The sequence below is a fragment of the Rhinopithecus bieti genome, unplaced genomic scaffold (genome assembly GCF_001698545.2).
Source record: "Rhinopithecus bieti isolate Rb0 unplaced genomic scaffold, ASM169854v2 scaffold_18153, whole genome shotgun sequence".
In the NCBI taxonomy this organism is placed as follows: Eukaryota; Metazoa; Chordata; class Mammalia; order Primates; family Cercopithecidae; genus Rhinopithecus; species Rhinopithecus bieti.
Genome location: NW_016809139.1, coordinates 1,195,627 through 1,223,189, shown reverse-complemented (window position 1 = coordinate 1,223,189; position 27,563 = coordinate 1,195,627). Strand labels below are relative to the sequence as shown.

At 59.0% G+C, this 27,563-nt stretch overlaps 1 protein-coding gene across 1 annotated transcript; it reads right to left on the bottom strand.

Annotated features, from left to right (window-relative positions):
- Nucleotides 1-89: 89 nt before the first annotated feature.
- On the bottom strand, nt 90-27,563 carry ITGB2 (integrin subunit beta 2). Its single transcript, XM_017888681.1, is given in 19 exon segments — nt 90-567; nt 871-1,037; nt 2,672-2,874; nt 3,295-3,514; nt 3,999-4,243; nt 5,877-6,064; nt 7,422-7,562; nt 8,942-9,031; nt 11,427-11,522; nt 12,680-12,835; nt 13,896-14,137; nt 15,689-15,859; nt 19,141-19,196; nt 19,198-19,232; nt 19,234-19,269; nt 19,271-19,318; nt 23,132-23,220; nt 23,605-23,665; nt 27,542-27,563. Coding segments are annotated over 18 exon segments (2,304 nt in total). The 5' UTR covers nt 23,663-23,665; nt 27,542-27,563; the 3' UTR covers nt 90-504.

The following is a 27,563-nucleotide window of genomic DNA, read 5'->3' as shown; positions in this document are numbered from 1 at the left end:
CCTGTGTGGCCAAGGTCAGCAAGCAGGACAGGGCCCCGTGCGCCTGGCCACCTTGCCAGTCGGGGGAACACAGCAGACACAGTGGCCAGTTTCCATGGACAGCCTGTGTTGAAGTTTTATTTTTTTTCTATACACGTGATTGATTAACAATTTAATGAATGGGATGTCATTTTATACCCTGACAAGTTTAAATGTAAATAAATTGGCACCACCTTTAACCAGACTGCTGTCCTGACTTGCACAGGAGACATGCTCCTCACCTCAGCAGCCTCAAGCCCTCCCTTCTCATGTCTCCATGCAAGGACTGTGCAGGTCAGAGCAGGGCTGTACCCCCTGATGAGCCCCTAGAAGCACCTGGCTGGCCATGGCTGTCATTTTGAGGGCAGAAAATAACTGGATTTCTGGTTAATTGGTGACATCCTCAAGAGCTGTTGCAAGCCATGTCTCGGCCGCGTGACAGGGCAGACGTGGTGGGCCCGACGGCCTTGTCTTCAGCAAGTGCTCCTAACTCTCAGCAAACTTAGGGTTCATGACCGTCGTGGTGGCGCTCTTGAAAAGGGGATTATCCTGGTGGGAAATGCAAACAGGCTTGTGGGTGTGGGAGGTTTTCAGAGCAGAATCTTTATCCCTGAAGACACTCCCCGCATGGAAGCCGTCGCTTTGAGGAAGAGCTAGAGGTGGGGCAGCCCTCCCAGGGTCCCAGCACCAGCGGCCAAGCTCACCCACAGCGGCGGACACCCAGAGGACAAGCTGCCCGGGGAGGCCGGGGTGCAGCCACGCGTGGGTGTCCGTGGCCTCCCGCAGCAGGAGGTCGCAGAGTGTGGGACGTACACGCCCCTCTGCGTGGGACCCCCGAGGATGGCCACTTACGTTGTTCCACTGGGACTTGAGCTTCTCCTTCTCAAAACGCCTGTACTCCCGGAGGTCGCTCAGGTGGGTCAGGGCCTTCCAGATGACCAGCAGGAGGACGCCGATCAGCACGATGCCTGCCACAGTGCCCCCGACGATGGCGGCGATGTTGGGGCCCGCCATGCACTCTAGGCAGAAGCAGCACACCGAGCATCAGTCCAGCCCCATCTCACTGGGCCGTGTGTGCCCACAGGTCCGAGGTCACCGCACAACACAGCACTTAGAGAGACGGAGGTTCCCAGGGCCCTGGCTCACCGTCCATCACCACGGCCAGGGGTCAGTGAGAACCTGGCCGAGCCCCTGCCGGATTCAAGGCCAGGCCCCATGGTTCCAAATGAAATCTAAGGGCCATTGCCACCACCCCTGCTCACAGAGAAGAAGGCAGGGCCAGAGTACTGGGCAGCCAGGGCAGAGCGCTAATACTGGGAGGTAGGAGACAGTGTGAGGGACCTGTTCTACATCAGAGTTCAGAATAAGGCTCAGGGTCCCTGCTGGCGTTCGCTCCCCCTACTGCGAAGGTGATTTATGATCGTCAAGGACAGGACCAGGATGAGCAGCGTGAGGTCCTGGCTCCCGCAGCAGCTGTGCTCGCCTCCTGAGCATGGGGGCCGTGGCCATAGTGGGCCAGGCCCACAGCTGCTGACCCTGGGACAGACAGGCAGTCCCTGGCCTGACCTGGCACCCTCACTCCCCGTGCCCCCTCCTGCCATCCTGACCGGCACCCTCACTTCCCGTGCCCCCTCCTGCTGTCCTGACCGGCACCCTCACTCCCCGTGCCCCCTCCTGCCATCCTGACCCGCACCCTCACTCCCCGTGCCCCTCCTGCCGTCCTGTCTTTCCTGGGGGGGGCCTGCCTTCCTTCACCTGTCCTCAAAGGTGAAGTGACTTGACTGGGATTGCACAAACCAGACGTGACCCAGGTCTGTCCCTCAAAGTGGCCTGCAGGGGTTCCTGCCCTGGCAGGGGGGGATCCGCAGCCCCAGGCTCACGTGTGGTTGTGAGCCCCAGGCATGTCACCTACAGGCTTAGAGCAACCCACTGCCTTCCTTGGGTCCCCTCCTGGGGAGGGAGGAGCTCCCTGGTCTCAGTCCTGCAAGAGTTCTGGCTGGCTGCTGGCCGTGCCTGATGGAGTCTGCCAGCGGCCCCCCAGTCCCAGCCCCTCTGCCTCTCGGGAGCCTGTGGAACATGAGACCTGAAAAGACAGGGTCAGTGCCGCCAAGGTCACCGTGGGGCTGGGCCTGGTTCCGACTGGAGCCGAATGAGTGACGAGCAGAGAGTGTTGGGGGATGGCAGTGCCTGGTGGCCCTGGGCCCCTCCAGGGCTGAGAGCCGAGCACCAGGATCTCCCAGTCCCCTCAGGGGAGCCTCACTCAGCAGCCTGACCTCAGGCCACCCCTAGGGACCTGCAACTCCAAGCCTTGCCCCATGAGGCATCCAGTGGGAGATGACCCGGCCCCGGCAGTGTGGCATGCTGGTGGGCCTGCCCCGTGTGGAGCAGCGGTGCCCCGGGGAATAGGCCATCTGCTGCCCAGCTTGATGTGGGGTCAGGTGAGGAGGGGATGGAAAAGGGAGGCTGCTCGGGGTAGGGGAGACTGGCCTCTGGCCTCCTTGCAATGCCACCAAGGGCATCCCACATGGCTCACCCACTCTGCTAGGCCCACACCACTGGAGGTGAGACCCTCCTTCCGCACCACCCTCACCTCTGCAGAGACCCCACAGTCGGAGCTCTGGAGCCGGTCCCCGCTGCACCCCAGTGGCCTCACCTCGGCTCTCATCCACATAGATGATGTAGCGATCCCACCCGTCCTGCTGCTCCAGCATGTACGTCACCCAGCAGCCCTCTGAATCCCTCTCCTTGCAGGTCCTGCCCTTCACAGGGTTGTTCGACAGCTGCAGGTCCCGACACGCTGCGCTGCAGTTCTTCCCGAAAGGGCCTTTGTCAAACTTCAGGCACTCAGCACAGGAGCTGTGGGGAGTCAGGCGTGAGCGTGGGTGCCAGGGCATGAGTGTGGGTGCCAGGGTGTGAGCGTGGGTGCCAGGGCGTGCTGGGGCTCAGGCATCGGGGGCTTGGGCTTGGGTGTGTGTCCACCAGGTGGGGCAGGTGGGGTTGGGGTGTCCACAGGCCAAGGAGGGGGCCCGAGTGGGGCAGATGCGGGGTGCAGTGGGTGAACTGAGAGCCTGATCCCAGGGCCCATGGCAGGTGCGCACAGGAGGGAGGGGGGCACAGGGGCGCAGCGGCCGCTGAGGGCTCCTCAGTCCAGATGCACCCGCAGAGAACCTCGTGGTGCAGAGGTGCTCACTGGGGTCCCTGAGTGAGCCCGGCTGCTGGGGAGGTGGCCGGAGAGCAGGGATCCCCGCCCACCCTGCCTGCTCCACCTGCACTCACATGTGCTTGCCGCAGGGCGAGGGGCAGCCGGGGCACTCCTGGCACAGAGGCGGCTGGTAATTGTCTTTGCACTCACACACGTTGCAGCGGCACCGGCCACGGCCGCTGCACTCGACGCGCTGTGGGTTCAGGCAGCCCTCGGTGGTCCTCTCGCACTGGCACGCCGAGCCGTCGAAGCCCTGGAGGCAGCGGCACTCCCCGCAGAAGCAAAGCCCCCTCCCTGGAAGATGGGGGCCAGCAGGGCTAAGCTCCTGCTTGGCCTGGGGACCGAGACCCTCCTGAAACCCCACTGCCGTCGCTCCCTCCGGCCCACCTGCCTCCTCCAGCCTGGGGGATGTGCCTGAGCAAAAGGCACCGGGCCACTAGCCAGGCCTTCCTGCCCCGCCAGCCACGTGGCCACCTCCTGGCCAGTCTGGGCCTGCCCCTGCCCTGCTGTGAATGGGACCTCAGTAGGGCTGTGATTGTTCCTCCTATGGGCCCCCCCTACAAGGACCCCTTGCCCTCATGGAGACAGAAACTGAGGCAGGGCAGGGTGCAGGGTCATCCAAGTTCCTGCTGACGCCCAGTGGCCGGGCGAGACTTGCGCTGTCTGTCCTCAGGATCCCCCCTTTCTGTTCCACTTGTTGTGTGTTCCAGAATGCATCCCCCAACGCCAAGTCTGTGCCGCAGGGCGGCTGTTGTCCAGCAGGGACCCACGGGCTCACCCGGGCCGCCGCAGACCTGGCCGTTGTGGCGCTCACAGTTGACGTTGTCACATTCGCAGTACTGCCCGTAGATCTGCTTGCCGGGGACGTCGCTGGTGTGGCACAGACACTGCCCGCAGACGCAGTCCCCCAGCCCTGAGCAGATGACGGAGTTGTTGTCCTTCCGGCAGCTTCCTTCCAGCTCCTGGCTGCTCCGGCCCTGCGTCTGGCACTCACAGGTTTTCCCAATGTAGCCAGTGTCACACCTGGGGACAGGAGGAGCTCCAAGGTCAGGCTCCCCCCAGTGATGTGGGATGGCCGCCCCGTCCTCCAGGCCCCTTGCCCTTGGTGGAGAACACCCCTATGGCATACTGTCTGTGCTTTCCTCGAGGCCTACTGAGGACCTGCCATGTACTAAATGTGCTCAAAGCGTGCGGGGGCCCTGGGCTTCCTCCCCAGGATGTCCTGAGGGGAAAGCAGACACCTGGCCTCGGCCTGAGCATGCAGCAGCTCGGCAGGCTCACTGTGCAGCTGTGTTGCTGCCATGCACATGGCCTGTGCTGCGACACCGGTGCCCTGTGAGTGGCTGGTGTCTGCTCCTGCATGCCCCACATGGTGGCCAGCGGGGACTTGGCACTGCCACCTGCCACAGCCCCGCCCTCTCTCCAGCCAGCTGCCGCCTGCGTTTGTGCACTGACCGGCCAGGTTGTGGGAGAACTCAGGGACAAGTGGTTTTGTCAGATGTGGAAGCTGGCACCAAGAGGCAGGCAGACAGGAGCCCCTGAGGCATCCTCAAGGATGACCCTGCCATGGGCTCTCTTGCTCCCCAGCGGAGGAAGCCACAGGACCGAGTGTCTGAGTACCTCTGGCAGGGCACCCCGCGACACCTGCCAAGTGTTCTGACTGAGTCACCCCTACAGTCCCGTGAAGAGGCCGCCCCAGGACTGCACACCCAGGATAGTGGGCAGGGTGGGCAGTGAGGCACAGGGACAGCCAGAGACCACCAAGACCACAGAGACCATCACTGTCCTGAGAAATGGGAGGAGGCTGGGGGCAGCAGCGACCTGCAGGTGGGGAAGGGCACTGCCACCAGGGCGTGGACTGGCACATGCAGTCCTGGAGAGGGAGGAGGTGGCCAGAAGCAAGGGGGCAGAGCCCTGCGAGGTCAGGCCCAGCATGCTCCAGCCAAGGCAGGCAAGGAAAGGGGGAGAGCCATCCAGCCCCAGGGTAAGCTTCCTGGCTGAGTGCTGTGTGAACCTCCTCACTGGGTCCACCTGTCCCCAGTTTCTCCCTGAGGTGGGGTGCCCATGCCTGGCAGGGGGTGTGCACTCCTGAAGGGAGGCCTATGGGGCCCAGGCTGCCAGAAGCAGTCACCTGTCCCAGGAGGCTCTCTGGCCTCTCATGCCCCAGGGCTGCCAGCCTGATGGCCTTGGGTCCCCAAGGACAGAGAGAAGCCAGCTCTGAGGGTCAAGGAAGGTCGGGCAGAGAAAGTGACCCACTCAAGGCCATGGGCACGCCCAGTGGGGACTCCTTGTGCCCCTGACATGGGCCTCTATCCTCTGGTGAGGGGGTCCTCCCGCCCACCAGTCCCCTGCCTTGGGTCCTCCATGGCCAGAGAGTGTAGAGTACAGGCTGGCATCGCTGGTGCCCTGGCTCAGGAGCACGGGGGAAGGCTTGCCGAGGGGTTCTGGGTTCCAATCCCAAATCTCCCCACCTCCTGCAGAAGGGGCCCCAGGACGCCCGATCTGTGGAGTGGGGGAGGGGATGGAGCCACCTGCCCCCACCTCACCTGCAGACACCTGCCCTGTGGGGTGGGGACCAGGGCCCACCTCACCTGCAGACACCTGCCCTGTGGGGTGGGGCTGGGGGAGGCTTCACGGGGACCTGTGCCCGCCTCACCTGCAGATGCCACACTCCAAGAAGCCCTTGCCATGGCAGAAGCTGCGGTCCCTGCTCAGGTCCCGGCACCGGCACTCACACTGGGGAAGGACCCGTACGGCCACAGTGTCCGTGAAGCCCAGTGCCCGGATGACAAACGACTGCTCCTGGATACACTCTGTGGCCGTGACCTTCACCCGGAAGGTGACCTGCAGGGCAGTGCTGGGCTCAGGTGGGGACCTTCGGCGGCCAGGGTCACAGCCCGGCTTCCAACCCTCGCCTGCTGGCCTCTGCAGGGGTTGTGGGGGGTTCAGTGTGGGGACGAGGGGATGACAGGGAGCAGGGAAGAGCTGATGCTCAGATCCGAGAAGCCGAAGTCAGCTGGCAAGGAGGTGCTCTGCCCGCACTCCCGCTCTGACCAACACCAGGATCTCCCAGGCCACACATCAGCAGAGACATGTGACACGCAGACAGCAAATCAAGATAAGCTGAGCACACTCCCACTCAGACCACCCAGCATGAGGGAATGTTCTGGTGAGAAGCCACAGGCAGGCCAGGCGCCAGAGCTCACGCCTGTAATCCCAGCACTGTTGTAGGCTAAGGCGGGCAGATCACCTGAGGTCAGGAGTTCGAGACCAGCCTGACCAACATGGTGAAAGTCTATCTCTACTAAAAATACAAAAATTAGCTGGGCGTGGTGGCGTACGCCTATAGTCCCAGCTACTCGTGCGGCTGAGTCAGGAGAATCACTTGGATTGTAGTGAGCCGAGATGGCGCCACTGCACTCCAGCCTGGGCGACAGAGCGAGACTCCATCTCACAAAAAAAAAAAAAAAAAAAAAAATACATGGGCAACATTTAGGGAGAAACGTGTTTGAAGGAATTCCAAAGTCATATTAAAAAAGTGCAATGAAAGCAAGTGTCTTACTGAATATTAGTTCGCAGCTAGCAAAACAAAAACAAAAACAAAAAACAAATGATTGGATAATAAACTTCAACCTGAAAGATTAGGGAGGGAACTCAGTGTCCTAATCACCTGCGTGGCCCATGCCTTAATGTGTCTGTCAAAAAACAAAATGAAACACGCAGAAAATCATGAGGATGAGCCCAGCCCGGGTTTGCATTTGTGCCTGGTCTGTGGTCCGGTGTCTGTCCCCAGGGCCTGCAGCCATCACTCCATCCCTCAGTCTACACTGGCCTGACCCAGGGATTTGGGGTTCCAGGTTGATGAGTAGGACTCTTGGGCCAAGGCGTGTGTGAAGCACTGTCTGGGCACCCTCTCGCTGACATTCATGACACGAGCTCCACAAGGAAAGTGTCTGGCCTCGGCAGAGAGGGGGTGAAGGAAAGAAACAGGGACCTGCCAGTGGATGCCGCCTGCCCCCAGACAGCATCTGATGCCTGTGTGCCCCTCCCTGCCCCCGTCAGAGTGCTGGGATGGGGACCTTGGCTCCTTCTGGCTCTCCCCAGAGCCCCTCAGCCTGCTGAGATGGGGACCCTGGCTCCTTGTGACTGTCCCCAGAGCCCCTCCGCATGCTGGGATAGGGACTCTGGTGGCCAGGCTCACCGGGACATTGATCTGCACGCCGTCGCAGTCACCTCTGGACTGGTCCCTGAGGGTCACTCCATTGCTGCAGAAGGAGTCATAGGTGACTTTCAGGGTGTCGGGGAGGGCGTTGTGATCCAGGAAGACCCTGGAGGAGAGTTTCTGCGGGCAGAGAGTGGCCACTCTTAGGGGCGAGTCTTTCTGCTGTCCTGGCCCTGCCTGGCCCAGCGGTTTAGACCCGTCTCTACTTCTCCTCTCCCTGCAGGTGACCAGTGTCAGCTAATGACACAGAGGAGAGAACAGCAGGATGTGCCGAGGATGGCGGGGCTGCCAGGGCCACAGTCCTGACCCCAAGACGGCCCGACCACAGGGACCAGCATGGAGCCAGGGTGGGAGCCTCAGGGGTGGGAGCTTCTGCTGCTCCTCAGCCTTGAGTCCCCAGGACCTAGCACAGGGCAGGAGCTGGATAAATTGTTCAAGCAATGAGAGAGACGGGGAGAAACAGAGAGGCAGAGATGGACAGAGATGAGCAGAGCCAGAGACAGAGATAGAGAGATGCAGAAAAACAGAGAGAGGCAGAGACAGAGACAGACAGAGATGGGGCAGAGACAGAGAAAGACAGACAGAGACGAAGACTGAGAGACAGAAGGAAATAGAGAGGAGGCAGAGGGATAGGTTCATAGGGGCATCAGGTTCATAATGGCCAGGGTGGTGGTGTCACCTGCGTCCTCTGTATAAGGACAGAAACACCTCGGGCAGTGGCTGGCACCCAGGAGGGTCTGCTCTGGGACTCACAGGAGGCTACAAGAAGCAAATGGCACCTCCTCCACAGGTCTTCAGTTTAATTCAATGACCCAGCATTTGTCAGAGGCGCTAAAGTGTTGGACTCCCTCAAGCCAGCAGGACCTTTGGCCTAGAAGGATCCAGGCCAGAATTCTGAGAACATCTCTCAGCGGGGGGTGGATTTCCAGAGCAGTCTGGGACCTCTGGTGCTTGGGGCCCTGAGCGGTGCCTAGTGTGCACTTGTGCCTACCTATGCCCACCAGGGCCCCGGGATTCCCCAGGGAGCAGCCCAGGGTGCAGCTGGGCCATGCACCAGGAAGAAATTCAGTGGGTGAGGGCTTCTCTGGGGCTTGCCCAGGACAGGTGTACAGAGCAAGAGGAATTCCACCCCCCAGGGTGTCTTCCCAGGGCCCAAGTCAACCGTGGGGGTTTCCTGTGGCCTCCTCCCGCCCCAGGTGCACTGTCTACCACCAGAGCTGTCCACCCCCCTTCCCCATAGAGACCCACAGAGAAGAGTCCGGCATGAAGAGGGCCTGAGCTTGGGTTTCAAGGAGCATCGCCCACAATATCAATGAGAGAGGACACGGAGCTCCCCATGGAACTGCCAGGCCAGGGTGTCCTGGAGGCTGCAGCCAGCCCACAGGGCAGTGGCTCTCCTCCCAGACCACCCTCCTGCTGACCTGCAGCAGGAGCTGACCTGCAGTGGGGAGATTGCTGGCCACCGCATGGGTCCCAGCTGAGCGGTGTGGGAGACTCACATTGTAAGCGTTCTTAATGAGCTGGACCACATTGCTGGAGTCGTCAGACAGCTCCCCCACCGCTGACTTCGGGATGATCTCAGTGAGTTTCTGTTGGGCAAGAAGACCAGATACGGCATGGCTAGGACCTGTGCCATGGCATCTCCATGCACTGGGCTCACCCCAGGGGCTTCTGCACCTGCAAAATGGCTGGGACGGTCCTCAATGCAGTTTCTTACTTGGTCCCCAGAGTATGTGGTCAGCGATGTGTGGCAAGAGGTTCTTGGGGGTAAAAAGCCCTGAGCTGCCTGGGGCCATGCTTGGAATCCCAGCACTCGGGAGGCCTATGTGGGAAGATCTCTTCCTACTCCAACTCCAGAGCCCGGGGAACCTATGGCAGGAACCACTGGTCTCACTGTGGTCCCCAACACACCACGAGGTTGAGCTTGTAGCTGGGATACAGACCTGACGATGGACCCCTGTAGCTCAGCAACGTGCACTTTACAAAAGAGGCGGCCCCGGGCATGTTTCTTCCCCAATCCCCGAGTGCGTCTCCTCAGCCTAAGCAGCAGGGCAGGGGCTGTGAGGCTGCCCAGCAGAGCCCCGGGCGGGGGGAAGAGGGTGCCCTGGTTTCCTGTGTGCCATTTTGAAGAAGATGGTGGTGATGGCCTTGGAATGACCAGCAGGTCGGTCACTGTCCAGATGAGGATAATCAGGCCCTTTAGGGCGGCTGCTCTGTGAATTCCCTGAGTGGGTGAGCTCAGTACCCATGATGCTCTGCCGACCGGGCACCACTGCCCCTTTCACAGATGAGGAAACTGAGGGCTTGCAGTAAGGAAGGGCCTGGGGTGTCCTGTGGTAAGTAACAGAGCTGGGTGTGAGGTGAGCCGCCCAGGGCCCTGTCCACCCTGAAGAACTGGGCACGTGGCTGTGTAGAGTTCAATGACAACCATCTCGTTCCTCCAACTCCACCCTGAATAACTGGGCACGTGGCTGCATAAAGTACGATGACAACCACCTCCTTCCTCCAGCTCAGTCCTTCTGTCCCTGTGGCCTTGGGGCCACACACCGTGCAGGCTGCCACGGGCGGAGGCTCCTTTCAGGAGGGTGTGCGGCGTTTCCTTCCTTCTAGCCTGGCTGGTGCCGACAGGCCAGAACAACACTCATAGGCAGAGGGGGCTGCAGGGTGCCACCCTGACCACCGGATCATCATCTCCCTGTTTGGTTCTTCCTCTGTTCCACACTGTGTAGTGCTGTTGGATCCAACTGCTGCTCTCCTCAGAGACACATGGAGGGGGAGGCCCTCTGCTCCATGGGCTGAGGGCTGAGGGTCCCTGATGATGGGAGTCAGACCGTGCTTTCCTCCCAGAGGCCATGGCCTCCACATCGGTGCAGTGGAGATGAGCTCCCTGGCATGGGGGGTTGGGGAAGTCAGGCCTGGTTCTAACTGCACTTTGCATGCCCAAAGCATAGGTCACAGTTGTGCGAGGAGGGTTGTCCTTCTCCAGGTGGGGTGGACAGGGCTGCACAGACAGGAGGCTATGTCCTTCTCGGGTGGGACAGATCGGGCTCTGCAGACCAGGGGGCTATGTCCTGCTCCAGGTAGGATGGGCGGGGCTGTTTCAAAGCCAGTGCTGAATCCCAGGGCTCCATTCGTTTGGTTTGGTTCCTGCCATTTGAGGCATTTATGGAAGGCTTTTCTCCGCCAACACATGGCAGAAGGGTGTGTTCTCCGTGTGCACAAGCAGTGGTTTCCCTTGGGAGGTGGCCTGGTTTCTCTCCTGTGCACCTTTGACCTTTAGTGACTTTTGTCTGTATCCTCCCACCTCGGGCAGCGGCTGGCACCCAGGAGGGTTTGCTTTGCAGTAAACCGTAACTGTGAGTTTACTGGTTCCTGAGCTCTGCAAGTCCTTCCAGCAAATCACTGACCCTGAGGGTGGTCTTGGGAACCCCGACAGCACCTGAGCGACTTGAACGCACGAACCTGCTCAGGCCAGGCTGAACACATGGCACGAGCGGTGGAAATTCGGGATGAACGTATAGAGCCTCTGCTTCTAGGAGCAGAGCTGGTTATCGGCTGTGCTTCCTTTGTGAAACTCATCCCACTCCATGCTCCAAGCTTGTGAACGTTTTTGTGTAATTTTATCTTCGTGGAGAGTGTTGATATTCAAATGTATGTGAGCATAAAATAAGCATGTTTCCATAAAATAAAGAATTGTGCTATATTCCAGAAAAGAACAGAAAATATCACCAATGCCAAGACACGCTGTTAACACAGCTAAGTTTCAGGGACAGGGAGGAATTCCTCCTCCTATCGACACGCAGGTGTCCTGTCCTGGACGGGAAGCCTCAGGCTCCTCACCCACGGGCATCTGTGACCCGGGCCGGCTGGCCCTCACGTGCCCAGCATGTGGGGGTGGCACTCAGACCTGCAGTGGCGCTGGGTCTGGCCTGCGGCTGAAACGTGCCCCTGCCCGAGAGATGCTCAGGACCCAACAGTACTCACCTCGTAGGTCTTCACCATCTTCCTGGTCACCGCGAAGATGGGCTGGATGTTGTTCTCGGCCAGCTTGTGCGCCAGCTGGCCCACCGATGGGTAGTCCTGGAGAAAGGAGGTCCTGCTCAGCTGGCCCCGAGTCTGAGACAAGCCTTCCAGGTGCCCGCCCCTGTCTGCCCCACTCAGCCTTAGCCCTGCCTGTGCTTCGGACCCTCTCGGGGGAAGGCTGGAGAGGCAGAGGCTGCCGCGCAGGAGTGCAGTGCAGACAGCCGCCATGGCCTCTGGGCAACGTGTGCATAGACCTGGGCTTTCAGAGTCCAGGCATGAGCAGCATTTGAGGCGTCTCACCGTGGGACTGGGAATGCCCACGGGGCAGACAGCCTGCCCCACACGGTGGACCTGCTTTCGCACTGAGGGGCGCTTAGTTTCAGCAGAGGCCATGAGGGTCAGGTGCGGCTCTCCCTACCCAAGTTCCAGGACCCGACGGCCGTCCCTCCCCTGTCTGTGGCTCCGGCAGGGGACCTGAGTTTTGCATCTCTAAAGTCCTTTGCCGCCCCCAGAGCCTATGATGTCAGGCTGCAAGAGCATTGCACCACGGTCAGCGAGGACAAGCCCCTGTGACCGGTGGTGGCCTCTGGGCCCACGGCTGATCCCAGCCAGAGGTCCTGGCCCCTCCGAGCCATTGAGATGCCTCTGCGGGGAGAGGCTCGTCCTAACCCTGTGCATCCTGGGTCCCTTCTTGCCTCTGTCCCTCCCCACATTTTCCTCATGGTCCCTGCAGTCCTTCACCCAGCTCAGGCGCTGGGGGCAGGGAGGGTCCACACTGGAGGAGGTGGACTCAGGGGCAGCAGGGAAACCACAGAGGAGGCCAGGAGGAGGAGGAGGCGGATGCTCCGGGATGGGACCCTGGCCAGCGGCGGGGACAACAGGGCGCGGCTGTAGCCTGGGGGTGGTTACTGTACCTCCACAGCCGCTGACAGCCCAGGTGCAGGGGCAGTGGGGCTGGAGACCAACAGGGCCTGGGAGTGCCACAACGGCGAGGCCGGGGCTCAGCCTGGCTGTCCCCACCAACCCCACCCTCCCCTGGCCTGAGGCTAGTCCTGGGAGACCCCACACTGCCACTTGGGGCTTCCAGAAGTTTCCTCAGGAATCTGCTCCTTGGGTTGGAAGGAGGCTCTGTAAGGTGGAGACCCCGCCTCGTTCCCTCCGTCAGTGGTGTCCTGCCGGGCAGTGCCCAGGTGGTGCCTGGGGTGGGCACTTACGAACTCGTTGCTCCTCTTGTACATGTTGTCCTCCAGGTGACAGCGGCCATCATTGGGGGTCAGGATGGCACCCAGCTTCCCGTCGCCCGCGAAGTGGAAGCCGTCGTCAGTGGCGAACACCAGCAGCCGTGTGACGTTGCGCCAGCCGATTTCCTCCTGAGAGGAAAGCGTGGAGGGCAGGGTTACCTGCCTGGGTTTCCCAAACCTGGCCCTCTGGAGCAGAGGAGACAACGAAGAGCCTGGGTTTCCCAAACCTGGCCCTCTGGAGCAGAGGAGACAACGCAGAGCTGGTGGGGTAGCCCGGAGGCTGGCGCTGGTGCCCCTTTCCCTTGGGTCTCAGGGACCCAGCCATGTTCCCCCAGATGCCACGCCCAGAAGGAGACAATGGCCCTCAAACACCCCCTGCATGTGTGAGGCGCAGGGAGCACAGGCACGCGTGGAAAGGCAAGGAGAGACACATGGTTGTGGTCCCTGCACTTCAGAGCTGGGAACAAACCCTCAGGAAACCATCCCCAAGGGGGAAAACCCTCGTAGACACGTGAACCACATGCAGAACCAGCGCAACACAGAGGAAGATGAGCCCGAGGGGGCCCGGCAGGCCTTGAGCCCACCATGGACAGCCTCTGGCAGGCGCGTCTGTGGGCTGTGCATGTCCTAGGCCGTGACCTGACACCCGTGAGCAGTGTGTCTACGCTGGGCCTGCAGGGAAGCTGGAGAGCTAAGGTGGGTTGTGAGGCGAGGACGGGGCGCAGCCTCAACACAGCCGAGGGACTGTGGCTGCTCCGTTAGGCTCACAGTCACAGACGGGGTGGGCAGGACGTGGAGAGAGACATGCACTGGGCAGCCGGGGCCCACCGGGCCTGGAGGGAGGAGGGCAGTTCCACCCCAGGAACCACGGGACCAGCTGCCTAGCGGCCCTGTTCTACCCTTGGCCACTCGCAAAATGTTTAGGCTTCAAAAGATTTGCCCAGGGTCACAAATTTAATTCACAGCGAACAATGAAATCTGCGCATGGTTTTCAAGCCACCGTGGCCACTCCCGTCCTCCTGCCCTTTCCTGCATGGGCAGCAGCAGGGTGAGGGGCTGCCCTCCTCAGGCCCAGGCTGGAGTCCCTTAGATGACCTGCCAGCCAGGGTACCCCACTGCTCCCCCATTGCCTGACAGAGCCCCCAACACTGGGGGAAGCCAGGGACCCAAGCAGGGGCAGTGTCCTCACCGGGCAGGCGGCGACCTGCATCATGGCGTCCAGCCCACCCTCAGGTGCATCCAGGTTTCCTGAAATCAGCTGCTTCCCGACCTCTCTCTGAAACTGGTTGGAGTTGCTGGTCAACTTCAGCACGTGCCTGAAGGCAAACGGGGCCTGGCACTCTTTCTCCTTGTCAGGACACGGGTTTCGCAGCTTATCAGGGTGTGTGTTCACGAACGGCAGCACGGTCTTGTCTACGAAGGACCCGAAGCCTGCAGGGCACATGGAGGGGCTGGGGAGGCGGCAGGCTGGCCCCAGGTAGGAGGGCCAACTTCAAAGGGGCACGAGGGCGAGCCTGTTTCCTCTGTCCTAGCAGGGAAGGGGAGAAAGCAAGATGGCACATGTGGAGTGTTTGTGAGCATGTGTGTTGTGCAAGCGTGCATGTGAATGTGGGTATGTGCAATCATGTACATAGCAACAAGTGTATGCTGTGTGTTCCTGCATGTATGTGTGTGACCAGGTATAAGTGTGGCATGTGGACATGTGCATATGCATACCTGTGCAGTGCACCATCTGCATATTAACATGAGTGTGTACATGCTTTACACAACTGTGTGGGCACATATCCTGTAGCATGTGAGCATGTCCAGGTGTGGACACACTGGTTGCACATAGGTGACCAGTACATATGTGGACATGTGGTGTTTGCGTATGATTTGTACTGTGAGTAAGGACAAAGCATGGGTGATCAGGAGTACGCATGGAGCCATGCTGTGTGTTCATGTTGTGACATGCAAGTTGTGAGCATGCCATATTGCAATGTGTGGAGTGTCATTCGTACTGAGCATACGTTCGTGTGTGTAAGCATGCAATGTTGTAATCATACATTCCTGGTAAGCATATATTCCCACCATGTGAAGTAGCAGCATTTGTGGAGCATGCATGTGTGAGCGTGCCTTCGTGAGCATGCAGTCACATGTGTGAGCATCCATTTGTGCGTGTGAGGAGTACATCATGTGCGAGTGGCATTGGCAGTGTGAGCGCATTGCATGTTTGACAGCCTTTGTGTGTGCATTTTGCATGTGTAGCATGCATTTGTGGTGACATGCATTCACATGCGTGAGCATTCATTTGCGAGTGTGAACGTGCATTTGTGTGAGCGTGCATTTTGTGTGTGTCATTGCATGTGTGAGCAGGCATTCACAGTGTGTGAGTCGGGCATTTTGTGAGCCTGCCATTTTTGTGAGCATGCATTGCGTGTGTACCATGTGTGTGTGATGGTAAAGTATGCGTGTGTGCATAACCTGCCTTAGGAAGTTGGCAAGTGCGGATGGGAGGAGCCATGCCTGGCGGGGAAGACATGTGCTGTGACTGACACACACGTGTGCTGGAGACTTGCTCTGTGGCGAGGCAGTGCTGGGTGGAGAGCGGAGCCCTTGGCCCAGCAGAGCTTGCTGTGTGGTTTCTTCGGTGGTGCTGTTGCTGTACCATCTATGTGCGTTATGGTCTTTAATGTCTAATAATTGGCACTGTCAGACTTTTGTCTTTTAAACGTACCAAGAAATAAATAAAGGAAGTAGAAGGTGGAAGGGGAAGTGGAGGACTGGACGATGTCTACAAGTCTTGGGGAGCCAGGGACTGGGTGTGGCCCCTGGCAGGGAGGAAGGCCGACTGCAGCTCTGTGGATGCCCTGGGGGGACCTGCATCTGGGGTTCCCCGATCTGCCCTGGGGACCTGTGCATGAAGAGGTGTGTGGGCCACAGGCAGGAGTGGCCAGGGTCTGGGAAAGGACTGGGTCTCATCCTGCAGCGCCTGGGCCTCACCAATGCGGCCGGACTCGGTGATCTCGTTGAGGGCCTGGAGCAGGTCGCCACCCAGCTTCTTGACGTTCCTGAGGTCGTCAAGCATGGAGTAGGAGAGGTCCATCAGGTAGTAGAGGTCGATGGGGTAGCCCTTGGCCCGCCGGAAGGTCACGGTGAACTCTGCTGCCTGGCCTGCCGGTAGGGACAGAACACCATGAGCCACACCTCACGTCTCACACAGGGTGTCTGGGGACATGTGGCCCCAAGTGGGCTGTGAACTGGCGCCCTCTTCTCCAGCCCCTAAATCCTTCTGACCACTCCTCTCCCCACCTGGCAGGAGAGCTGAGGACCAGACACAGGACACCCAGGCAGGCTGGAGTTTCAGAGGAAGGACATGACTCTAGGACGCAGGCATGTGCCACGCAGTGACACTGAAACCCTTGCCTGGGGTGCATAGAGTTGACGCCAGTGACATCGGGGACGCCTTTCATTGAGAGTGCCAGTGGCTCACCTGGGCTCACACGTAACCCGGCCCCATGCCGGCAGTCCCACAGGCACCCTCATCAGCAGCCACGTAGACAGCCATCACACAAACCTGGCACTTTCCAGCAAGGCCCACGCAGGCCGTCCCCAGGATGGCCCTTTCTCCATCCCAGCCCTGGACTTCTACTCGCCTGCATCTCAGTCACACCTGCGGTTGTGTTTACGTGTCACCGCAACCAGCCTGTGTCCCTGCCTCCCAGAACCGTGCCTGGCACAAGTCAGCTTTCCATAAACACACATCACGTTAATGATTGAGCAAGGAGGGAGGGTGACCAGACCTGTCCCCTCTGTCCAACCCTCCAGCCCTGGGACAAGTGGCAGAGCCTACCCCTCCCCAACATACCTGCTGCCACACCCTGAGAGAAAGGTAATGTGTGCCCCCCACACAAAAACACACACCCATACACCTACACTAATAACACATCACACAGCAGTCATCACATGGCATACACACCCACATAACATGCACACAGAATACCACAAATATACCTCATGCACACACAGTCACACACAGCACACACACACCACCACATAGCACCCGCACACAACACCACCACATATCATACATACACCACAAATACAACACCACACATGCAACATACACACACCCCACACACTCATTACACAAACCAGAACACATAGCACACCATACTACATGTACGTGGCTATAACAAATGCACCACATGCACACACACGCCTCTACCAACATACACAAACACACACACATGCACTCACACACACTGATGCACAATACACACACCACACACAGGCACTCACACACACATGCACTCACACCCATACACACATGCCACATCATACACACACTCCACTCAGAATGCTACAACACATACACACAACACACACCATTCTCCACACATCACACACACACATCCTCACACATAACACACACACCACCCACATTCACAGCGTGAAGCCGGGCGATCCTGGCCTGCCTGCTGTCTTTAGCCTCAGAGGCTTCACATTGGCCTCTGGGCCAAGGACAGCAAACACTTTCTGTGAAGGGCCAGACAGTTAAATGTGTTCAGCTTCAGAGGGCCTTGCGGCGTCTGCAGCAACATGGAGGACAGCCAAGACCATGCACGCCCAACGAGCGTTGTGGCTGCGCGTCAAAGGGCACAGAACATAGGCCTTTGTGCTGACCAAGGCCCGTCCCTGTCCCTTCGAGTGCCAGGCTCAGCGAGGGCCCAGCGGGCTACGGGTTAGGGCCGGGGCCCCGTGAGGGACGTCCCCCTACCAGATCCTAGCCACCTTGCTCTGGGAGCCTGTGGCCCCTGGGGAGCTGTAGATATTCCTGGTGCTCACTGAGCTGCTACACTCCCTGTGCCCACCTGAGCTCACCTGTGGCCCCCTCCAGAGGGAGACAGCATTTGCCCCCTGCACAGTGGAGATGCAATGCCAGGCCACGTCAGCCACTTCCTGACCTTCCCCATGGCACAAGGATGCCCCGTTCAAGCGCACCCCCACCCTCCAGACGATCCTTCCTGACACCTCCAGCACCCACAGAGCTGACACAAACTCTGGCCACAGGCAACAGCCATCTGCCAGCCTGTTTCTCACTGTGAAGTGGACATGGGAAAATACATCAGAGCTGCCCTAGGGGCCACAGGGCCGGCCTCCGAGTTTGAGGTCAGAGGTGGAGGTTCCAAGGCGAAGAGGCCTGTGACTGCTCACGGGGCAATGAGGGGCCGGCCCTGTCCCCCCACCAAGGTGGGGTTTTGTCCACTGATGCCCCCAGGGACACCTGGCCTCTCCGTGTAGGACACTCACCAAATGTGGTTTGGTCCCCGTCGCCTTCACTGTCTCCCAGGCACCTCTTGCGGCTGCTGCTGGCTCTCACCTGGCCCACCTGCACCCTTGGCCACTCCTGCCCCAAGGCTAACTCAGTGGTGCTGACCTGGGCTTCCCTGGGGCAGAGCTCCTGAGTCTCAGCCTGTTCCAACACCAGTTGGTTCCTCGTAAAGTCAACCCGGCTCCGTCTGCACCCCTCCCTGGGAGAGGCTTCCTTCCTGTCCCTGGCCTCACTGTGGCCTGGAAGGTCACAGGTCGGTGGTCACACAGGCCTTCCTTCTCCTGTCTGCGCACCACCACACACCCGCCTTCCTGGACAAGGAGGGCGATCCTTCCCTTCCCCTTTCTTCCTTCCTTCCTTTTCATTTTTGAGACATCAGTCCCTCGCCCTGGTTCGCCCAGGCTAAAGTGCAGTAGCACGAAACTTGGCTCACTGCAACTCTCTGCCTCCCGGGTTCAATCGTGTTCTCTGCTAGTGAGATTACAAGTGCGCATCACATGCCCGGCTCTAATCTTTTTTTTTTTTTTTTTTTTTTTTTTTTTGTATTTTTTAGTAGATGGGTGTTTCACCATTTGGCCAACTGGTCTTGAACACCCAACCTCAAATGATCCACTGCCTTGGCCTCCAATGGCTGGAATTGCAGGTGTGAGCCACCGATAAGGAGTACGTTTCTCAAAGTGCTGACAGGGACTGTGTTCTGAAACTGTGCTCTGTCAAGTCAGTTTGGACAACATGGTTTAAACAGTGACTCAGGTCTCTTAGCTTGCAAGACTTTATCAACCCTTTACTCTTCTAATAGTACTGTGGCCTTCTAGTAATATAATGAATAGTGTTTTCCAAATGGCTTCGGTCTCCCCTAAAAAAAAAAAAAAGATCAGAATGTCTGGAGCTGTGAGAGAGCCGATGGTGGAGGCTGGGGCAGCTCCACCTGGGGACAGACGGAAAGGGCGCTGAGGAGTCCAGCTTTCCAGCAGCCTTGGGGCTTCACTGGCCCACCAGCATACCAACCTGGATCCACATGCCCTTCTGGGCAGCCCTGAAACCAGAGCAGGGCCGGCTCCTAGCCAGAGGCCAATAACCAGCACAAGGGTGCCTGGCACCAGCCACCTGAGGCAAGCTACTGGTCGCAGGTCAAGAGTCACTTTTTGTGGGGACAGCTCTTCTGGCCCCCATTGCGTCTTCCTGGGTTTCGGCGAGGCTCCTGGGGTCCATGAATGTCATCTGCGGGACAGCCCCTCATGAGCAGCTGGTGGCCGGGTGTCACAGCGAATGAGTCAGATCCCCTGGCCTGTGAAGTTCTGGGGAGGGGGAGTCAGAGGTCAGGAGGGGTCACACTGCAGACCTGCAGGAGGCTGACTGCCGTCAGGTGACTGAGGACCCACCCTGTCACCTCCTCCTCTGTACCTTGGAATTTGGGACAGAAGTCACCTGTGGACAGAGGGAGCTCCTCCAGCTCCCAGACAGCACCTCCCTGAGGCTCCCCGGCCAACAGCCATAGCCCTGGGGGGCTGGAGTATCCCTCCTCCTCTGCCTCTAAAGCAGAAAGACTCAGTGACCGCTCTCCAGCCCAAGGCTGCCGAGAGGAGGGCTCAGCTTCCCTCCGCAGCTGGCCAAGGGGGCTCCAAGCCTTCATCAAGAACCTTTGTCCAAGGGAGGTTGTCTCTGTCCCAAAGGGAATGTGCAGTCCTTAGGCCCCAAGGAACCCAGAACATGGGCAAGGGTTTCTGGGCCAAGCCCCTCGAAGTTTAGAAGAATGGAGAGCTGGAGGGGAGCCTGGAGGCCTGGGCACGGGGTGCTTTCTCTTGCCCCACCTGTCCCTCGGCAAAGGTCCCTGGATTGTCTGAGGAGGGCTGTGTTTGGTGGGCTCCGTAAACTGGCCCGAGCCTGCTGCTCTATGGGAAACGTGCTGGCGATGCGGGCCGGAAGCTGCATGTGTATTCTCTTTTTTTTTATTTATTTTATTTTATTTATTATTTATTTATTTTTTTTTTTGAACGGGAGTCTTGCTCTGCCGCCCAGGCTGGAGTGCAGTGGCCGGCTCTCAGCTCACTGCAAGCTTCCGCTCCCGGGTTCACGCCATTCCCTGCTCAGCCTCCCGAGTACCTGGGACTTAACAGGCGCGCCACCTCGGCCCAGCTAGTTTTTTTGTATTTTTAGTAGAGACGGGGGTTTCACCATGTTAGCCATGATGGTCCGATCTCTGACCTCGTGATCCGCCCGTCTCGGCCTCCCAAAGTGCTGGGATTACAGGCTTGAGCCACCGCGCCCGGCCTACGCATGTGTTTCTCTACTTGCTTTCGCAGAGGGAAGCTCAGGAGGATAAGCCCGGCCCCGCCCCCCCCCCCCCAGGCTGGTGAGTCCTGCGGGCAGGGGGGCAGGTGGGAGGGGAGGGCGACAGTCCCCAGGGTGCCTCTTTGTACGGCTCTGACTTTTGAAACCACAGAAGTTTTAAAGTTCTCCAGAAATTAAACTACATCAGCAAGCATCCCCGCAAGAAGGAAAAGAAAGCCTAAATGTAATCCACACAGAAACAAACAAATCTCACTGGAAGGTATTTATTTCAGATGAGCTGAAAAGCTCCGGAAAGGGGAGGGAGAAAAACCCAACCTGAGCAAGGTGGTTCCACCTGGGGCCCGGCTGCCCTGCTCAGTCCGAGGACAGACAGGAGCCACCCAGCTTCTCATCCGCGGGCTGCTCGCCGCGGTGGCGTGGGCTGGAGGCCCCAAAGCCACTCCCCATGGGCCGCAAACTTGAGAAACGAGGAAGCCACTGACGGTAAGAAATGAGACACCACGGCCGGGCGCGGTGGCTCGGGCCTGTGGTCCCAGCACTTTGGGAGGCCAAGACGGGAGGATCATGAGGTCAGGAGATCGAGACCATCCTGGCTAACACGGTGAAACCCTGTCTCTACTAAAAATGCAGAGAACTAGCCGGGCGATGTGGCGGGCACCTGTAGTCCCAGCTACTCGGGAGGCTGAGGCCGGAGAATGGCGTAAACCCGGGTTGCGGAGCTTGCAGTGAGCCGAGATCGCGCCACTGCACTCCAGCCTGGGCGACAGAGCGAGACTCCGTCTCAAAAAAAAAAAAGAAATGAGACACCACTTCTCCTGCTGCCCTTCCCTTCTTCTCCTCCCGCTCCCCTTCCCTAGTTTATAAGACAGGAGAGATGGGAGAAAGCAAAAAGTTGGAAAGAAACAGGAGTAAGATAAATAGCCAGACGACCTTGGCACCACCTCCTGGCCCTGGTGGTTAAAATAATAATAATAATATTAACCCCTGACCGAAACTACTTGTGTTATCTGTAAATTCCAGACATTGCATGAAAAAGCATTGTAAAACTTTCTGTTCTGTCAGCTGATGCGTATAGCCCCCAGTCACGTTCCCCACGCTTGCTTGATTTATCACGACCCTTTCACGTGGACCCCTTAGAGCTGTAAACCCTTAAAGGGCCAGGAATTTCTTTTCTGGGGAACTCGGCTCTTAAGATGCAAGTCTGCCGACGCGCCCGGCCAAATAAAGCCCTTCCTTCTTTAACCGGGTATCTGAGGATTTCTACCTGTGGCTTGTCCTGCTACAACAGGGCTGGAACCCGGACTCGCAGGGAAAAGAACCAGAGCCCTCAGAAAAACATCCGATTCCAGGCTGGGGCAAGGGACATGAAGATGGGCCTGCGGTGTCATGTTGCTCCAGAAAGCAAGAAAGTGTTCAGAAAAATAAGATGTTGACTCATGGACAGGACACGGAGCCAAACCCAGTGGATTTGAGCATCTTGGGGAAGAAAGGACAGTCACAGATGATGCACTGCTGAACAAAATAAAACTGCGGGTCACGCTGATGAGAGAGAGGCTGTGGAGAAGGAGAAACCCTTCCTCAGGTTGGCAGCCGTGAGAGGCAGGCACGGACCACTGCTGCACCCAGCTGCAGCCATCGTAGTGATGGCAGCTTCAGGTGGGGACCTCTGCGGATGCCGAGCCTTCCCGTGTGATTTGATGCGAGCAGAACGTCACCAGCCCACAGTGGACTGTGCAGTGGGGTGGGGAGGCCGGGCGGATGCCATCTCAGCAGAGCCATCCACACTGACCTCATCAGGACTGGGACAGGGCAACAGCAGAGCCTCTCACGGGCATTTAGGACACCGTCACTGAGGGGCTCCTGCCAAAGCACACCTGAGTCCAGGAGGAGGAAACTCCAGACAAGACCCCGAGTCATGCTACAAAGCTGTCCCCGAACTCCTCGGAAATGCCCAAGGACAGGAAAGACAAAGCTGAGGACTGGTCCAGATTCTAGAAGCCCAAGGAAACGGCTGAGCGCAGGGTGAGCCTGGGTTAGGAGGGTCGGGGCCTGAGACGGCTGAGCGCAGGGTGAGCCTGGGTTAGGAGGGTCGGGGCCTGAGAGGGCTGAGCGCAGGGTGGGCCTGGGTTAGGAGGGTCGGGGCCTGAGAGGGCTGAGCACAGGGTGAGCCTGGGTTACAAGATCCACCAGGAAAATATGCTCACGAAGACATCACTGGGACAATCAATAAAATATGTGTACAGTGTGTACGTTTGATCATAATGAGATACCAATGCTGAATTTCCTGGTTTTGATACATGTATTTATCAAATATAGATATACATGTATCAAAATACATTCACACATTTACATCCAAATACATTTCTTCTCTGCCACCTTGTCCCTGCAAAGCCCCTGGATTCTGAGGAGGGCTGTTTGGTGGGTCCCGTCGCTGGCCCTGAGCCTGCTGCCTCTACGGAAAAGCGTGCTGGCGATGCGCCAGAAGCGCGTGTGTTTCTGCACTTGCTTACATGGTTTTGTAAGTGAAAACCCGGTTCTTAAGAAAGACCTCCCTTGCAGTACTACAAAACAAAGGGCTCCATGGCTACAACCTACTCTGAAATGGCTGAGAAAACTAAAAGTGTGTGTTCTGTGTGTGTTTCCAAATAGACCACACATCAGAACTTCAGGGGCCCCTCGAGGGGAGGGTAAGGCCAGGGTCTGGGGACCCCCCAAGAGGAATGGAGTTGTTGGTCCTCTGGGTGCCACTGGCTTCAGGGGCAGGAAAGGGCCCCCACCCAGGAGCTGGGCAGGTGGGGAGGGGCCCAGGAGGTACTTACCAGCTTCTGGCACCAGGTGCAGCCGGGCCCAGACTCAATGCACTCCCGGCAGCTGCTGACCTTGAACTTCGTGCACTCCTGAGAGAGGACTGAGGGACGAGGCCAGCGGGTGAGTGGGTGCTCTGGGCCGCCCTGGCCCGCACCCAAGGGGGCCTGTGAGTGACCACAGGCCCACACCCAAGGGGGAGTAGAGCAGGAGGGTCAGAGGAGGCCCAGAAAGACAGGGAGGCAGCCTCCAGGAGACCCTGCATCAACCACCTCCCCCAGGTGCAGAGAGGGGCCCTGGGGAAACAGCACAGCCACAGCTTCCTGGCACGTGGGGAGACAAGGCCTGAGTCCCCAACCTGCCCCCAGGGGCATGATCCTTCCCCAGCCTCCCGGGAACTTCTGTCTGTGGGAACATGAGGGCAGGCCCTGTTCTCCCTGACCGGAATGTGATGCGTGGAGTCCCCTCTGTGGAACACAGAACTCACCGCACCCGAGGGAGAGCAGCCCCACCAGGGCGAGCAGAGGGGGGCGCAGGCCCAGCATGTCCTGTGGAGGGAAGGGGTCTTGGTGACGGTCTCAGGCCCAGCCCCTGGGGCTGACCACCCACAAAGCCCCCCTCCAGCTGGCCTGGGACAAGAAGCTGGGTCCCTGTCCCTCCTGCAGGGGGTGGGATAGAGTCAGGCCAGCACAGGTGCACTGGGCCCAGCTTCCAATAGCTAGGGAGGGAGAGAGGCCAGGCCCAGCAGTGCGGGCAGCACACCTGCTTAGCAGCCAGGCACCCAGGACAGCTGCGGTGGGTCCCTGCAGAGACACACAACACAGGCACACACACATGCAGACAATACACACACCACACACCACACACCACACATGCACGTGTACATGCACACAGACGCATGCCTGACCGCATGTACACGCCACGCGCACGCACACACCACACATACACATGCATGTATCACACCACACATATGTACACACAGAGATGTATACACCCCTTACCCACACCATACTCCCCACAAGACACTACACACCACACACAAATATACATGCACATGTACACACACGCACGCACCACACAGGCACACACACCACACACACATACCATACACACGTACAAATGTACATGCACATACACACCACAACCCCACACACCCGGTGTGTGCACTCTGCCCCTGTGCACCCCAAGTCCTCCATGTGCCGAGCCTGTGCTTGGAGCAGAGCCGGGCTTGGTCCTGTCTCTCTGTGGCAGAAGCAGGACCAGGAAGAGAAAGCTGGCTTGATGCCTGCGAGTGCCAGGCTGTGTGCAAGGCCTGCCCAGGAGCCCTGCGGTCCCTGCCAGGTGGGGAAAAAAGTCACCTGACTTGCCCAAGCCACCAGCTGCAGGGGTCCTGCTCTTTTGTTTCCAGATACACACCCACCCCGTCCTTAACCCAGTCATCCACAGCCGGGGCAGCTCTGTGGTCACTCACAGGCCCTCGGCCCCAGAGACAAAATGATGGAACCAGGCCTCAGCCTGGTGCTGGAGGCTGGCAGCACCTCCTAACGGGCGGCAGGGCCGTTCCACCCCTGGGCTCCCTTCCCTCCATCCTGGAGGTGCCCAAAGCACCCCTAGGTCAGCTCCTTGGGGGTCTTAGGGCTTCCTAGGTGGGGTGGGTCTCTGGGTCTGACCTCCAGGACCTGAGAACGTTGGGTCCTGGCTGGGACCCTTTTATCTGGCACCAAGAGGTGGACAGGTACTGAGAAGGGGTACCCAGGAACCTGCCTGCAATAGTGGGCAGGAAGACACTTCTGTTACCCTGGGGCTGTTATCAGAAGCAAAGATTAACACACCTCCCCCAGCAAATGCTGGTTCCTCTCATGGCCTCCAGGCTCCTGGGGTGTTTCTGTCCCACCCACTGCCCTCGGGTGGTGCTGGCAGGGTCACCCAGGTTCAGTGGGCAGACCCAAGCCAGCAGAACCCCAAACTAGGGCCTGCTCACTTTGAAGACAGCGCTGGGTGCTATGCTGTGGCCGGGGAGGCTCGGGTGCCCTCAGCCACAGGCCCTGGCTCCCCTCCATCCCCCCAAACCCCTGCACCTGTGCCGGGGGCTCTGAGGCCGACGGAACACCCACCCGGGCCCATCTGAGCATCCCACAGCTTAGAGGCCCCAACCAGCCCCAAGGTCCTGTCGTTTTGGAGGTGACCTTGTTTCCTGGTTCCCAGCAAAATTACAATCAGAATTCCAAAATGTCAAAAGGGAATCCTTGATCCTTCCTGTTCTGGGGTCAAAAACAGAACATGCACCCTGCTGTAACTTCCTGGAGGAGGTGGTTTGGGTTCACACGGGGCCCACCCTGTGTCTGAAAGGCCCTGTGTCTCTGATCGTTGGGGGTTGTGGTTCAGGCCAAGGCCAGTTCCAGCTCTCCATCTGCACCCCCTCAAAGTCCCGCGCCTGGATGGACCTCGGTGCCACGAGTGCCCACCAGCCCCTCAGCTGACCGGAGGCCCTGTGCATGCTGGAGCCACCCCAGGGTGCAGGGTCCAGCCGGCCTCAGGACACCCCCAGGTCGCAGTGCCAGCCCCAGCCAGGCTGGTAAGGACCCACACGCCAGCTCCACGCTCTCCCTGGGGCCGCAGACTTGACATCTCCGCCCCTAACACAGTCATGACCAGCGGCATGCAAACACTTCGTACCCTCAAATGGGGAAACTGAGGCCCCCAGCAGCAGCAAGATATGGACCTGGAGCCCAGTTACCCTGAGCACCTCCCCTGCCCCTAGGGAGAGGGGGGTGCACCTTGATTCCAGCAGGATTGGCTCAGAGACCACAGCGCCCCGACCATGACCATAGCAAGGGGGCGGGTGGGGAGCCACCCTCTCCCCACTGTTGCTCCTCCATGAACAGCCCTGGGGGGCTGGGAGCTGGGGGCATAAGAGAAGCCAGGCCCTGCCCCACCCCCCAATGCCAGTGGCTGAGCCCAGACAAACAGCTGGGGACGAAGGTCGACTCCAGGAGGTAAGGCAGTACACTGAGCCTGGCAGCCGGCCTCCCATCTGTGGGAGAACAGGGCAGGGCAGCCCCTCCGCCCAGCAGCCAGGATGGCCCACGGAGGTCCAGGGCCTCACCTGAGGCCTGAGAGACCAAGACCCCATCTGGCCTCTCTGCGTCCGTTTCCTCCGTGTGCCTGGAGGTGGTCGAAGGGCCTGTGCCAGCTCCCTGGGGGATGGGAATGGGTAAGGCACAGATGTAGGGCAGCATTCGGACAAACAGGCAGGTACCTGGCCACTGTCACCTCTGGTGCCCTGAAGCTAAGTCGGCAGAGCTGCAGGGCAAGCAGGGAGGAAGAGCACAGACTTCCCCCCCTGCACCCCGGCCCCTGAGCTGGTCCCAGAGCTCCGGCCTGGAGCCTGATTACCCGCCCTCCCTGCTGCCCCACACTGGGGGCGGGCGCCCTCCTCGTCCTCCAGCTCCTGGACTTCCTCCGTCTAAGGGCAGGCGGGTCCCCTTACCAAGACCTAAGGTGCAAAACCCAAAGCTGAGGCTGCTTTGGAATTCACAGCCCCGTGGGCCTCTCAGAACCTTGCATCAGAGTCGCCCTTGACCTCAACCCTGCCCGGGAGGGAAGTGCTGGTGCAACTCCAGCCCAGCTGCAGGAAGTGGTATCTGTCACCAAGTCCCCTGCACAGGGGAAGCGGGGGGCTGAGGGGGCAGGACCAGGGGGATGGGGTCATCTTTCCCCGGAGAACCCTCGGGTTCCCTTCCCTCCCAGGCACCAGATGAACCCCACTTCACGGCAAGCAAAGCTCTGAACATTCAGGCTCTGAGACACGAAAGTGGCGTCAGAAGAGACCTGCAGCAGATCCGCACCAAATCACACGCACCATTTCACAGAATCAAAGACAGGAGAACAGGAGCAAACACGGGAAACGAACAGGCCGGCGTGGTGGCTGACACCTGCAATCCCAGTGTTTTGGGAGGCCGAGGCAGGAGGATCACTTGAGGCCAGGAGTTTGAGAGCAGCCTGGGCAACATAGTGAGACCCCTATCTCTACAAAATAAAAATAGAAAATAAGCTAGCCATACATGGTGGTGTGCATCTCTAGTCCCAGCTACTCAGGAGGCTGAGGCGGGAGGATCACTGGAGCCCAGGAGGGGGAGGCTGCAGTGAGCCTTAATGGCACTACTGAACTCCAGCTTGGGTGACAGAAGGAGGCTCTGTCTGAAAAAAAAAAAAAAAAGGAAAGAAAGGAAACTTTAAAGTGAGACAGCAGAGAGAGGGCAGAGCCTATGCTGGGAGAGGAATCAGCGGGGTCAGGCTCCTTTTTGCAAGCCCGTAAAACTCTAAGGTGAGACTGCCTGAGAAGCCAGAGGCCCCACAGACCCATTAGAACTTTGCGTCAGAGCTTGCTCCTGCCTGTGCTGGGGTCAGGGAATAAAACCCACCTTACGCTTCTTAGAGGACACG